We start from the raw sequence: 15,891 nt of genomic DNA on the forward strand, positions 1-15,891 counted from the left end.
GTTTTTATCATAAATGGGTGTTGAATTTTGTCGAAAGCTTTTCTGAATCTATTGAGATGATCATATGGTTTTTATTCTTCAGTTTGTTAACATGGTGTCTCACATTGATTGATTTGCATATATTGAAGAATCCTTGCATTCCTGGGATAAACCCCACTTGATCATGGTGTATGACTCCTTTAATGTGCTGTTGGATTCTGTTTGCTGGTGTTTTGTTGAGGATTTTTGCATCTATGTTCATAAGCAATATTGGCCTGTAGTTTCTTTCTTTGTGACATCCTTGTCTGGTTTTGGTATCAGGATGATGGTGGCCTCATAGAATGAGTTTGGGAGTGTTCCTCCCTCCGCTATATTTTGAGTTGCTTGTAGTAATCTCTCATGATCCTTTGTATTTTTGCAGTGTCAGTTGTTACTTCTCCTTTTTCATTTCTAATTCTATTGATTTGAGTCTTCTCTCTTTTTTGCTTGATGAGTCTGGCTGATGGTTTATCAATTTTGTTCATCTTCTCAAAGAACCAGGTTTTAGTTTTATTGATCTTTGCTATCATTTCCCTCATTTCTTTTTCATTTATTTCTGATCTGATCTTTATGATTTCTTCCCTTCTGCTAACTTTGGGGGTTTTTTGTTCTTTCTCTAATTGCTTTAGGTGTAGGGTTAGGTTGTTTATTTGAGTTGTTTCTTGTTTCTTAAGGTAGGATTGTATTGCTATAAACTTCCCTCTTAGAACTGCTTTTGCTGCATCCCATAGGTTTTAGGTCATCGTGTTTTCATTGTCATTTGTTTCTAGGTATTTTTTGATTTCCCCTTTGATTTCCTTAGTGACCTCTTGGTTATTAAGTAGTGTATTGTTTAGCCTCCATGTGTTTGTATTTTTTACAGATTTCTTCCTGTAGTTGATATCTAGTCTCATAGCATTGTGGTCAGGAAAGATACTTGATATGATTTCAATTTTCTTAAATGTACCAAGGCTTGATTTATGACCCAGGATGATATTTATCCTGGAGAATGTTCCATGATCACTTGAGAAGAATGTGTATTCTGTTGTTTTTGGATGGAATATCCTATAAATATCAATTAAGTCTATCTTGTTTAATGTATCAGTTAAAGCTTGTGTTTCCTTAATTATTTTCATTTTGGATGATCTGTCCGTTGGTGAAAGTGGGGTGTTAAAGTCCCCTACTATGATTGTGTCACTGTCAATTTCCCCTTTTATGGCTGTTAGTATTTGCCTTATGTATTGAGGTGCTCCTATGTTGGGTGCATAAATATTTACAATTGTTATATCTTCTTCTTGGATTGATCCCTTGATCATTATGTAGTGTCCTTGTCTCTTGTAATAGTCTTTGTTTTAAAGTCTGTTTTTTCTGATATGAGAATTGCTACTCCAGTGTTCTTTTGATTTCCATTTGCATGGAATATCTTTTTCCATCCCCTCACTTTCAGTCTGTATGTGTCCCTAGGTCTGAAGTGGGTCTCTTATAGACAGCTGCCATACTGTTTTGATTACTGTAGCTTTGTAATACAGTCTGAATTCAGGGAGCCAGGGTGCACAAATATTTGCAACTGTTATATTATCTCTTTGGATTGACCCCTTTATCATTATGCAGTGTGCACTCTTTTGTTACAGTCTTTGAGTCTATTTTGTCTGATATGAGTGTTGTTACCCCAGATTTCTTTTGTTTCCACTTGCATGGAATATCTTTTTCCAGTCCTTCACTTTTAGTCTGTGTGTGTTTTCATATTTGAGTGAATCTCTTGTAGGCTGTATATAGATGGGCCTTGCTTTTTCATTAGTTCAGCCACTCTGTGTCTTTTGATTGGAACATTTAGGCCTTTACATTTTAAGTTATTATTAATAGGTATTACTTATTGCCATTTTGTTAACTGTTTTGTGGTTTGTTTTGCAGTCCTTCTGTGTTCTTTTCTTCTTCTTAGTCTCTGTGGTTTGATGATTTTCTTTTGTGTTAATTTTGGGTCTTTTTCTATTTTTATGTGTCTATTATAGGTTTTTGGTTTGTGGTTACCATGAAGTTCATGTATAACAACCTATGTATATAGCAGTCTGTTTTAAGTTGATGGTTACTTAAGTCCAAACATTCTTAAAACACTGTATTTTTATCTCCCAACACACCTTTTTGACATCACATTTTACATCTTTTTATTTTGTGCATCTCTTAACTAATTATAGTTACAATGGTTGATTTTACTACTTTTAACCTTCCTACTTGCTTTGTAAGTGGTTGATACACTCACTATGTTTACTATATGTTTATGAGATTTTTTTAATATATTTTCTTATTTCTAGTTTTGGCCTTTTCTGCCTAAAGAAGTCCCTTTAACATTTTTTTGTATGGTTAGTTTACTGGTGATGAGTTTCTTTAGCTTCTGTTAGTCTGGGAAACTTTACTGCTACTTTAATTATGAATGATAACCTTACCAGGTAGAGTATTCTTAGTTTTTAAGGGGTTTTTTTGCTTTTTAGTTTTTTTTCTATCAGCACTTTGAATATATCATACCAGTTCCTTCTGTCCTATAAAAGCAGCTTATAGTCTTACGGAGATTTCCTTCTATGTAACTAGTTTTTCTTCTCTCTAACTAGTTTTTCTTCTCTCTTGCTGCCTTTAAGATTCTCTCTTTAACTTTTATCATTTTAATTACACTGTGTCTTGGTTTGGGTCTCTTTGGGCTCATCCTGTTTGGGACTCTGTTTCCTGGACTTGGATGTCTGTTTCCTTCACCTGGTTAGGAAAGTTTTCAGCCACTATTTCTTCAAATAAGTTTTCTGTCCCTTTCTCTGCCTCTTCTCCTTCTGGGACTCCTATAATGTGAATATTAGCGTGCTTGATTTGTCCCTAGGATCCCTTAAAGTATCTCTTTTTAAAATTCATTTTTCTTTTTTGCTGTTTCTTTTGGGTGATTTCCACCACCCTGTCTTCCAGATCACTGATCCATCCATTCTTCTAATCTGCTGTTGATACCATCTAGTGTACCTTTTTATTTCATTTATTATATTCTTCAGCTCTGCTTGGTTCTTTTTTATATTTTGTAATTCTTTATTGAAGTTCTTACTGTTTATTTTCTCATGAGTTCATTGGGCATATTTATGACCATTAGTTTGAACTCTTTATCAGATTACTTATTTCCATTTCGTTTCTTTTTCTGAGTTTTTGTCTTATTCTTTCTTTTGGAACACATTCCTCTGTCTCCTCACTTTGCTTCACTCTCTGTATAGTTTCTGTGTGTTGGGTAGATGGGGTACATCTCTCCATCTTGAAGGAGTGGCTTATGTAGAAGGTTTCTCATGGGCCCCAGAAGAGCAATCCCTCCTGGTCACCAGAGTCAGATGCTCCAGGGGTGTCCCCCTCTGTGGGCTATGTGTCCTCCTGCTGTGGTGGCACCAAGGTTGCCCACTGGCTGGAAGGCCCACCCAGTCACAACTGCTCTGGGTCCACTGGCGGGCAAGTTGGTTCCAGGCCCAGCTGGTTGTAACTGCTGCAGGCACCCTGGCCCTTGGTGTGGCTGGCTGCAGGGCTCAGCCACTCAGTTGCAGGTGTGCCGGTGGGTAGGGCTGGCCTCTCAGGGCGGGAGCCTCTTTAGGGGATGCTGGACCCTGGCAAGTCTACCTGCCAGGTGTGGCAGGACAGGAGCCACTTTGGAGGGGCAGTGGCCAGGATGGGCAGGTTGGATGCGGCTGGAGAACGCTGGGTCAGGGCTGCGGTGCTCACAAGACAGATGGAGAATGTCAGAAATGGCAGCTGCCAGTGCCGGGCCAGCTAGGTAGAGAGAGAATAATAATTTAAAAAATGGTGTCCACCAGCACTTTGGTCCCTGAAGAAAGTTCTAACAGACCTCTGCCCCTCAGCACTTGCCCTGAAGTTAGTCAGTGAATCTTCTCCTTCACATATGACCAGGTGCTTTTCCAACCGCTGCCTCTGCATCAAGACTCAGAGCTAGTGAGTCTGTGCAGAAGCCCTTCAAGAGCAGAGTCTCGGTTTTCCAGAGTCCCGTGGCTCTCCCAGATGTAAGCCACACTGGGTGTCAGTTAAATGGTAGGGGGCTCCCCTGCCTAGTGCAGGTCCCCCGGGCTGGGGTGCCCCCATATGGGGCCCTGACCCCTCGCTCCTGAGGGAGGGCCTCTAATATTTGTGATATTTCCTCCTGCTTACAGGTCACCGCATGGAGGGTGTGGGTCCTGACTCGATGGTCTCTGTCCCTCTGACCTGTTTCAGTGTGTTTTTCTTTATATCCTTCATCGTAGAGGAGCTGCTCTGCTGGTCTTCACGTCGTTCTCAGATGGGTCACTCTGTGTAGTTACAGTTTTGGTTTGTTCATGGGGTGAGGCGTGTCCGTGGGCTGAGGCGTGTCCTTGGGGTGAGGCGTGTCCGTGGGCTGAGGCATGTTCATGGCGTGGCGAATGCAGGGTCTTCCTACTCTGCCATCTTGGTCCATAACAAAAACTGTAAAAGTTTTTTATTTTCTTGTGGAATGAACACTTAACATGATTCAAACATGCAAAAGTAAAGAGAAGCTTATAAGAATTCCCAGGTACCTTTCATACATCTTCAACAATTATCAGCTTACGGCCAATCTTATTTCTGTGCCAGCCCGACCCCATGATCCCTCCCCACCTCTGGATTAATTTGAAGTAAATATCCAATAGCATATCATTTAACCCTGCAGATATTTTGAGATAAATCTGTAAAAGATAACTACTTAAGAAACATAATCACAGTGTAGTTCAAAAATGGGACAGATCGAACCTCAAGAAGAGTAGTAACCGTGATGGGGTGATGAGCCATATCAAATATATACAAATGATAATTTTTAAAGGCCCCTCCTGGCTCACCTTTATAGACTGTTAGATTAGCTCATTACTCTAAAAATTGTTAAATAAAAGGAAGGAATTATCCTATTTTTCTGGTACACATTGTATTTCAGGATAGCCACATGGTTAATAAGACAGTTCTTTATGGAATGCCAACAAATAAATATAAAGGAAGTGCTTTTGAAAAGCATAATTTTGAAGTGCCTACTGAAATAATGGATTTAGCCAGCGGTTACTATAGGATGCTAAAACCATCAGGTGAAAGGCTGATAAAGTTTGTAGTGGATGCACTGGCCAACCACACCTGAAGCCATTAATCAGTCTTAGTACAAAGTGAGACATCTGATCACCAGGTGCCTCCAGATGTGATGCACTGAGAAACACATCAACACCTGTGGGAATTCTTGCCAAAAACAGAGGGAAAACCCAGAACCTGAAGCTAACCAAGCTCCAGACGTAATCGCCACTTTATAGGAAACGAGGGTAAAATAACACGTTAAAGGACACAGGTGGCATGGAGGGGGGGGGGAAGGTGGAAGGGATCGTCCTCTGAGACGAGGGACATGTCAGCCAAATCCAGTGCTACCCTGTTGAGATTCTGGTCCAGATAAACTCACTCAAATATTTTGGGGGCAGTAAGGGAATATGAGATATTAGAGACTAATTATTAATTCGTTATGTACGATCATGATATTTGGTTGTGTTAAAAAAAAATCTGTCTGTTAAAGCTACATAGTGAAGTATTTACAGGTGAAATGATGCATCGTCTAGGATTTGTTACCTTGAGACCCAAGAGCAGCCTCACCTAAGAGCGTGTTAGAATCAGAACCTGTACCAAACTCCAAGAGATGTACATGCACTTTAATGATTGAGAAGCATTGCCTTAAAGTACTTGGTGTGAGGGAGAGTGTGGGCAAGGGATGAAAGCAACAAGACTGCAAGTACTGATTATTATTGAATAGCACTGGGGGCTAAGTGCTTGGTGAAGTGATTGACTGTAAGTCAGGGATTCCTAAATCGGGGACCGACAGACTGGGAGAGCGGGCAGAGTGTTTATGTACTCAGCCCAGTGATTTGTTTTTTGTTGACTGGTTTGAGATGTAAGCGTTGAGGTAAATGTTGTCTGATATCCTCCCCTTCTTCCTGCCCAGCTAGTCAAGTTACTGGCTAGTATTCAAAACCCCTGAATGCATATTTCTTTAAAAAGTATTCCTTGTCAGATCAAATTGTCGGTTAAAATTTATGGAAGAGACATACCTTAACGACTTAACGCCAGTGTGTCGATCTCTCTCTGTAGCCACGCCTAAGAAGGACTCTTCAGAGCCTGGATGGTGTTCTGTGCGCTGACAATGATGAGGACGCAGAAAGAGCTAGCAAGTAAGTCGCGGGGTCTCCTGTTCTGTTACGCGATGCGGCTCAGCGGCAGAAGCTTTAGGTTACAAGAGAGATGTCAAAGAACGTGCACTCCCAGAGATCAGGTTTCACTCCCTTGTGGTATATTCTTCAGCAGGAGGAACCAGCGCTAATTGGAGTCTCATGGGGGATGAATCTTGAGATGGGAAAGCAAGATAGACCTGAAATAACTTGTTCTTGGGAAGCAGTAACGTCTGCAGCAATACCTGGGATAGTGTTAAAGGGGAAACAGAAGCCCACTCACTAATTTAGACTCCTACCCTCCTCCTGAAGAGGGCCAGGTAAATATCAGGAACAGTGAAAGTAGTCAATAGAAACAAACCAGATAGGCGAGGGGCGGGACCTAACTCCACGGTGGTATCAGAAGAGGAGAATTTAACGCAAAATGTTAAAAATTAATTTTAACATAAAACAAGGGAAACAATAATAGTATATGTTGAACTTTTAAAACAATTTTAAGATATTTTGGGATGACAGAATCAACATTCTTTTTTCTTTATTAAGTATATCTTTGTTTATATAAGACAAGTGAATAAACAAATAAAAGGAAAACCATATAAAAATAAAGTGAACTTGGAGTATAGCAAACTTCCCAGGTATTCTGGGAACTTGATATTTCTAAGGCTAATGTCCCAAATTCCCCAGAATTAGACTGAAAAGCCCCGCTTGTGCTTCCAGATTGATAAGGAGCCATAAACGTTTGTTTGCTCTCAGTGCACATACTCAAGATTTCCAGCATCTGAATCGGTGTGTACATCACTATAAAGAATTTGGCCATGAACCAGTTATCCACTTTGCTGCTCTACAGAAATATTACATTGGTTTTAAAACTCCCACCTTAGTTGACGGTCTTTGGTGAGAGGTTGCTTGTAAGTAGCATTCGTGGTCACGTAATCACCAGTGCGTGTTTTCTTTTTCTTCAGGTTGTCCTCTGAAGACGGAGAAGAAGCGTCTGCTTATTTCTACGAAAGTGACGACTCTCTTGAAACCAGAGCACAGGCCCCTTCCTCGGGTGAGATGGACTTGCTGGGCGAGATCCTGGACACGCTGAGCACACACAGCCAGGACCAGGGGAAGCTGGCGGCGGCCAGGAGCCTGGACTTCTTTAGATCGATGGACGACATTGATTACAAGCCCACGGTGAGTCGATTTTCCAACTGGTAAAATTAAATGAACAGTTTCTCGCACTCACTGTGATGGCTTTTGTCGTCACCTTAGGTGGTAGGAGCGTTTGACCTCAGATAAGTGTCAAAACTCCAAAAATACTGTAAGAGTTAATCATTAAGAATTATTTCTAGTAACAAAATTCCAGCATTTTCCCTTTTATTTATGCAATTCTGGTGGTTATTGTCATTAATTGAAATTATTTTGTCAAGCAGTAGTATTTTCCTACAACCTAATTTTATAGTTGTCTTTTCTGGGGAACTTTTAAACGTGAAATGTTCCCACTTTTTTTCTGTATTTTCTGGATGTTCAAAAATTTTTAATAAATGTATTAATTCAAGTAATGTTTCGTTGTATTGCTTTAGAAATAATACTTTAAACAGATTGAACTGGCTGCTTTAAGAACACAAGAGAGAGAAGTATAAGTAATTTCCACTCTGTTCTGATGGTAATAAATTCCAGAACTTGGCATTGATTATATAATATGGTTTGTCTGCTTGTTTTTTGTGTTATTTTGAAGGATTGTTTTGCAAATCCTTTTTATTTTTCAGCTTTTTTGTAGTATAATGACAAATAAAAGTTGTATACATCTAAGGTGTACAACTTGATGTTTTGAAATGCTGACCACAGATGAGCTAATTAACATATCCCTTATCTCACTTAGTTACCTTTTCTTTGCGGTGAGAGCACTTGAGATCTACAGTCTTAGCAAAGAACTGTGGTCACCGAGCTGTACATTAGGTCCCAGCACTTTTCCCACCTGCACGACTGAAACCTGCCCCTCCAGCATCTCCCCATTTCCCCACCCTCCATCCCCCTCTGGTGACCCCCCATTCTACTCTCGACATCTGAGTTTGACTATTTTAGGTTCCACATATAAGTGACATCATGCGGTATTTGTGTTTCTCTGTCTGGCTTATTTCACTTAACATAATGCCCTCCAAGTTCATCCATGTTGTCACGAATGGCAGGATTTCCTTGTTTTTAAAAGCTGAGTAACATTCCATGGTGTATACGTACCACGTTTTCTTTACCTGTTCATCCATCAGTGACATCTAGGTTGTTTCCATAGCTTCACTATTGTAAATAATGCTGCCGTGAACATGTGGGTACAGCTGTATTGTCAAGATACTGATTTTATCTTCTTTGGATACATACCCGGAAGTAGGTGTATTATATATTGCTGGATTGTATGGTAGTTGTTTTTAGTTTTTTGAGGACCCTCCACACTGATTTCCACAGTGGCTGCACCAGTTTACACTCCCACCCGCAGTGTGCGAGGGCTCCTTTTTCTCCACACCCTCGCCAACACTTAGGGTCTGGTTTGAGTTTTATAGGTGATTGAAAGGTGCAAGGGCCTGGGCACCCGTATCCATCTCACTTCATTCCTGTTGAGGGCGCCCTGGGAGGTGTTCAGAGCTAACTAACTGTCCATGCTTCATTTCCTCTGGGAGGGACTTTGAGTTCCCACCCTTGAAAGATACTGATTTCAAAATGGAAAACAGTACTGCTGAAGTAATGCTATAATTTTCTTCCATTTTTTCTAAATGCGCTGTTTCTTCTCTCAGAATAAATCCAACACGCCCAGTGAGAACAACCTGGCCCTGCTTTGCGGTGGTTCCGGTGACCAGGCCGAGTGGCACCTGGGGCAGGACGACAGTGCCCTCCACGGCAGGCAGCTCCCGCCCTCGCCCAGGAAGCGGGTGGCCTCCAGCGCGGGAACGGACTGTCTGTCCATCCTCAAGGAGGAGAACGGTGAGCGACGCCTCAGCGTGGGTGCCGCGAGCCGGCCCGCGGAGCTGGGAGGGCCGGACCCCGCTCCAGGACTGGGTTTGCCGCTGGCTTCGCCCGGAGCTTCCCAAACAGAGAAGAAAGAAACACTAAGCCAGACTCCGGGTGGTCCGCTGGCACCCAGCCTTGGGCGCCATCCGTCTTTTGTTCCTTGGGAGAAAGAAGGGAAAGGAGCCAAAGAGACTTCAGAAGGTTCTGGACTGCTTCAGGAGGTGGTGTCGTTATGCCACGTAACATCTGCCTTCCAGCAAGACTTAAACATCTCAGAAGGAAAAACAAGTGGAAACCAAGCTTAAATCAACAAATGAAGAGTCCGTCGCTTGCATCCAAGTTTCTACGGAGGCATTTTAGGAGTCCCTGTACCCTATCATAAACAAGGATTAGTAGAAAAGACAACTCTTCCTACCGTCTAAACATTGTTTTTCATTTGGGACAGTTCTCCCACTCGTCTGTCTCGTGGTATATAGATTTATCCACTGATTTTTAAATGTAAAGCTAACTCTTCTACTGTGCTCTTAAATCAGGTACTAGCTTGTATGTATGTTGAAAGTATATATTGAACATGTGATTTCCCAGTATTTGGTGCTTAACGCCACTTATTTTATTTAAACGAAGTATGCATCTAACCCTTGCACATAACCAGTAGTTACTGTACTAACCTGGTTGAGCATGAACTGGCCAAGGTACCAAAACCTATCAGAACTAGCCTGAAACTGTTGACCAACTAATTGCCTTAATCTTAAGCCTATATTAAGCATACTTACTTACATAATTTATGGAATTACAGGTAAATTTTGAAAGATAAGTTATAAGTGTTCTGCAGAGCAATAATGCCTTTTTCTATTCATCAAATCAAGGACAAAATTCATTTTTTCAAAGTTAAAAAGCTCTCTTCTGGACACTGCAGCCATGTTTTCCAAAAGGTATAAAGGTTCGCATTTACCTTACATGTCACTCAGCGAAATATATGAAGTGCTGGATTACAATGTGAAATTAATGACTTCTGTTTACAAATGACACTTTTTTTTCACTGTCTTTCTGTATGACTTTGCTAAAGTAGGAGTCACCCCCAGGAAGCCAAATGTGACATAAACTGTCCTGATAAAAAAGTATTCCTATCTGTTTTTCCCTTAACTAATAATTCTCTACCAGAATGCTTCATATCTCAGATGGACTTCTTAAAATAATTGACTTTATATTTTGGAAGTTTCAAATTTATAGAAACCGTGTGGAGAAAGTACAGTGTCCCCATGTCTCCCTACTCAGTTTCCGCTGTTTTTCATATCCTATGATGTCAGTGCGGTACGTCTTCACAATTCATGAACCATGCTCCGTGCACATTTCCTTAGTTTTCCCCTACCATCCTTCTTCTGTCCCAGAATCCCACCCAGGGACCACATCACACTTGGCTGCCACAGCTCCGTAGGCTCCTCTTGGCTGTGACCCTCTCTCAGACTTTGCTGGTTTTTGACGACCTTGACAGTTTTCAAGAGGACTGGGCAGATACAGATATGCTGTAGGATGCCCCTCTGCTGGAACTTGTCTGGTGTTTTTCTCATGATTGATTGATTGTAACAGGACCGTTGGGTTTGGGGGAGGGGGTTACAGAAGAAAAGTGCCGTCTTCATCATTACATCTTATCAAGGGTCCGTGCTGTGCACGTGACTTGTGAATGTTGATGTTGGCCTTGGTCACCAGGCTGAGGTGGCGTTTGTGGGGTTCCTCCCCTGTAAAGCCGTTCCTTCCCCTGCCGCTCCTACTGCCGTCTTCAGGAGGAGGTCGCCGTGCGCGGCCCACACTGAGGCTTGGGGCTCGTGCTTCCTCTCCGTGAGGCCATGGAATCCACGTAAATTACTTGGAGTTCTTCTACATGGGACATCATCTCCTCTCTCTCAAATTCACTGTCACGCTTTGAAGTTCACCTGAGAAGGAATCGTGCATTGACTGCTTGATGATTGGCTAGATTGACAGGAATAATCAGGAAAAAAACCCAGTGATGCTGTGGTTCATTTGTTGTTAGTATGTTCAGTATATATACTCTATACGTCCCCACTCATGATTTTTTTTTACATTATCATTTTAGGAAAGGTGTTTGAGAACCCATTCAAGAACCCTCATCAAGACTGTGCTCTAAAATATTTACTGAAATCATAATTTAATTTTCGATTAAAATCCTGGAAGGGGGTTTGTTAAAAACATTGCTTAAAATATTCATTCAGGTCAGTCTTTAAATAATTTAAAGAAAATGACCAAGTTTTACTTTTCTAAAGTGCATTTCAAAATCTCAATGTATATATTTTGGGAGGACAATTATTCATTCATGTTTATGAAGGAAAACAAGGAAGACCTTGTTTTCCATATAAGGATAGACTATGTATTAAGGAAAAGGGTGTTTAATCCTTTTTTAAATTTAATCCTTTTTTTTTAACACAAAAGATTCAAGGTTCCTGTCAAATTTTGCTTTTATATACTCATTACAAAATTCCATTTTATTTAATCGAAAGATATAAAAAAGTCCATTTGTCAGAAGAGCTATTTTAAATAAGAAGGAAAAACTGTCACTCTGGTCGTTAATCTGCTGGGCAAAATATTTTCATAATTTTTGAAAAGAATGTAAAGCAGCCCTTTAATGTGAATATTGGAATGAGGTATTTTTCCTTCAGAATTCACTGTCTGGAGAATGGGATCATTGTGAGTGTAGCATAGGCACAATTTGGGTTTTGATCCATTTGCTTGATAAGTTTCATGGCCTCAGAAACGTGAGTTTTTTTCTGTCTTTTGGTCCCCTTACCAGATGTCTGACTGCACTTCTGTGTGTGGTGAGGGTATTCATCCACTGACAAGTCACATTTGTGTCAAGATATTTTAAACTGAATTTGTGCCTTATTTTAACATACAAAATCAGCTTTTATATTCCATGTTAAAAACAAAAGCAAAACCCCTGCATGTTATTCTTGGAAAAAATCCAAAAGACTAGTAGCAAGTATTCATATTTCAAACCGTTAACATTTTAAGTATTCACAGTCTGCTCTGAAACTAGACTTCCCAGTATCATGGTGGCTGTAGAGAGAATGAAGTGACATTGAGGTGAGTTCTGAAGTAAAAGTATTTTTCCTACTATCTTCACATTTTCTATTATAACTAAACCAAATATGTGTAAACTCTCCTGCTGTTTGAATTCTTTTTTTTTTTTTTTTTTTTTACCCCCAAGGAGCAACACCTGTTCTACAACAGAATTGTATAAACAAATCAGACCTTTGGCTCTGAGGCCCAGTCTTTATGTGACCTCTAGACAAAGTCACAATTCTCCCCAAATCCCACTCTAGTTTTTATCCTTTTGCCCTTGGGTATTGCATCCATGGTATTTCAGGGGGATAGAAGAGTCGTGTGTGAATTTAGGAGCTCTTGTTTTGTTAAGTGAGTCTGTGTTAAGTGGTATATTTTGATGGCTACCTACTTTAGCATATTTTAGAAAGGCACCAAAATATAGCATGAGTACTTTTCTGATTAAAAATTAAAAGCTCATTTAGGAACTATTTATCAGCTGTTTGCACTGGTCACACACAAGGTACAGTAACTGTGGACATAGGGAAATAAAAGAATTGGCCTAGTCCCTGCTGTGCAGGAACTAATTAAAAGGAAAAGGAATTGTAAATCCCTGTTAACAGTAATCACGATAATGTATTTTGCTTAGAAGTTATTCAGCCAAGATTCTATCACCAAAAAAAAAGGCCTTTTAAAGCTGCTTAATATAAAACATGCTCTAAGTACAGAACCATTGTACCATTTCTAATTTGATTAACTTTCTCTACTGTTATACGAAGTACAGTAATGCTGCTACCTAGGATACCTACTTTTAAAGGCCAGATTCAGAGGCTCTTAGAAACTAAGTGTTCTTGTTTACCTGACTGTCCATCACCACTCTGCTCTCCTATCACCAGGCAGCGAGGCTCTGACGAAACCATGTCCCTTTGCACTACTTAGGGCCACGTCACTCGAATCAGGATTAACTGAGCATGCAGACCCATGTTGATGGGATCTCGTTCTGCTGTCTTCACCTTGATAATAGCATTCTCTAGAAACAGCCTCCCCTCACACACACACATACACTTTTAAGCTAAAACTGTCTGTGACAGTGCTGTTGTGAGGAGTTTGTGCTCATATCCTAATAAACAGGACCCAGGAATGCTGATGAATTCATCGTTTCTGAAGTAAGGTGAAGAAGTAGACTGCTGATAAAGAGGACAAAACTGTGACTGGTCTCATAATTAGTAGATCTTCTTTTCTAGAAAATCTGAATTTTCAGGAATAAATTTTCTAATCTGAATTCCATTTTGTTTAGCATACAATATCCTGATTCTGGGTAGATATTTGTATATCAGAATATAAATTGAAGAATGTAAAATGAGCACCCAAACCTAATTCCCCCAGACCACTTCTTAATATATGAAATGCTTTCTACAAACTGTGAGTATTGACGTCTTTCCTCTGTCGAGCCCAGGAATCTGTTAGTGTCTGTTTCTTAAATCTTGTTTAAGAGGCAGAGTTGTTTTGAGCAAATCAGTTAACATTGTGATTTGGTCAAGGTAGGGAATTATGTGTATTTAGGAAGAAGCATGTTTTATTTTGAAAATAATAGGATTTTGTGCAATATTTTTTCTTGCATAATTTAGTTCATATAAATACATCTGCTTTTCTAGCAGATGCCTTAAGGTCATGTTTTTCAGTATTTGTGTAAAACTGTATGTAGCAACATTCCATGTGATTTTAGAGAAAAAATATTCTTTATACCGTTGGCAGGAGAAATGTTTTTATTTAAAATAATTATGAATATTGCATTAATATATAACTAACTGCCTCAGCAACAATAAATATGCAACAAGAAAATTCTGAACCTTAGATTACTATTGACAATACTGTTACTTTAAAAGAAATGTGTGTAGTGCAAAACGCTGATTCTTCATGTGTACGTTTAACAAATAGTTCTGTACCACATAAATCTAGATGGCATTTCTATGGTGATGACAAAACATATGTCAACTGTAATATCCTTTGTGATGAATCTTTGGTAAGATTTATAAAGGGCATTGCCAATACTTTTTGACTGTGTAAATTAAGTTAATTTTTGTATAATGTACAGTTTGTTTAACCTTAGGGCTTCTATAGATTTCTACTTTTGTTATACTTGAATGAGGCAGAAGCACTGTGGAAAATCTGTAGCTCTGGATGTGATATGCAAACATACCAAAAAAAATAAAACAAGGTACTGAACAGCAAACTTAACCAGATGCTTTCTATCCAGAAAGCTATGTTTTTTCAAACCATACTTAAGTGAAGTAATTTAAAATATACAATCTTTTATCTTAAAAGATTGCCAAGTCACAAATGATTACCTCTTTGATATGATAAATCTCTGAGTCTCTTCGTCTCTGTGTTACTTCATGTTTCGGAAGAGAGCCTTGTTGAGGTACATTGACAAATCTGCCCTTTGGTTGATTACATGACTTTTAGAACAGGACAGAATTAGACTCTGCATCCTAAATGCACCATGTGTGTTGGGTCACCATCCTTCACATAGTCTAGTTTCCATGTGGTTATTTTGAGAACCGTTAATTATCATATACCAAAAATGAGATTTCTTGAATCTGTCATGATTCAGTACTTAGAGCAATGCCTAAAACAACAAACAAGTATGAACTGCCTAAAACTTACAGTTTAAAATGCATAAAGCTTTTTTACACAAAAGGTACATGAGAGGTTAAAAACTGAACTTTCCCAAAGCTTATTTCTCTTTCTTTAAATGAATAACTATTTGGAAGGACTGAAAAACTCGAGCCTTTTGCTAGCCATGGTGACTGGTATCCGTACACACCTTCCCAGCGTCAAGATGTGCGTCATTGTTCTTGCATCCTTGAGGCTACAGGATAAGAGTCATCTCTAAAGCTGACTACTATTGGGAGGACTTTGTAAAAGTATTGTTTGGGGAATTTTAAAAAATATATGCAAAAGTAAATATTGGATGAATCACACATTACCATAAAGTGCCCAATGATGCAGGTTTAAAATAAAGTTGGTCATAATCAAAACTGCCTGGTGGTGACTCTTTTTAATGATTGGCTATAGTGCTCCTGGGGAACTGTTGCAAGGACCCTGTGTCTCCATCTCGGAGTCTCGTGACTGCTGCAGTGTAAACTGAGCCCTAAACCTTTCTGGCGGGTTTGCTGGGGAGGCATCTGGTCAACTAATTTCATTGGGCTCTGAAACCACAGAAGAGGTAATCAGTGTCACTAAGGACAGCACAGCAGGTCTAGCCAAGCCAAACGACTGTTTACTGACCTTCACGTAAGAGTCGAGGATGGACGGGAGATGCTCCCAAGCCTGGGAAGATGGGCTTCTCATCCAGGGACTCTGAAGGTCCAACCTAGAGCAAAAGTCAAACTGGAAATAAGCACAAAATTTCCCTTGGGTGCAGAATTTCTGTGAATAATATGCTGAATTTTTCTTGTTTCCATAGCAGGAGCAAAGGTCTGACCCTAAGAAAGCATCCTTGGAAGCCTAAGATATAGCTGTGATTGATTTTGATTTTTAACACTTTGCCTGCCACTGTCATAGGGGTTAGTCTCAGTACCGCTTAGTGTCTGTGTCTGAGAAAGATGGTCATATCTTAATTTTATAGATGTAAATACAAAAACCCAGT

At 39.8% G+C, this 15,891-nt stretch overlaps 1 protein-coding gene across 1 annotated transcript in view; it reads left to right on the forward strand.

Annotated features, from left to right (window-relative positions):
• DENND1B (DENN domain containing 1B) overlaps positions 1-15,280 on the forward strand; it is a 256,026-nt gene extending 240,746 nt beyond the window's left edge. The window contains exons 22-24 of the mRNA XM_024732230.1: positions 6,124-6,203; positions 7,163-7,379; positions 8,972-15,280. Of these exons, the coding sequence (XP_024587998.1) occupies positions 6,124-6,203; positions 7,163-7,379; positions 8,972-9,490 (816 nt within the window). The 3' untranslated portion in view covers positions 9,491-15,280. The remainder of the gene's footprint in view (positions 1-6,123; positions 6,204-7,162; positions 7,380-8,971) is intronic.
• The last annotated feature ends 611 nt before the right edge of the window (positions 15,281-15,891 follow it).

This window comes from Neophocaena asiaeorientalis, unplaced genomic scaffold, assembly GCF_003031525.2.
Source record: "Neophocaena asiaeorientalis asiaeorientalis breed wild unplaced genomic scaffold, Neophocaena_asiaeorientalis_V1.1 scaffold896, whole genome shotgun sequence".
NCBI classification, from domain to species: Eukaryota; Metazoa; Chordata; class Mammalia; order Artiodactyla; family Phocoenidae; genus Neophocaena; species Neophocaena asiaeorientalis.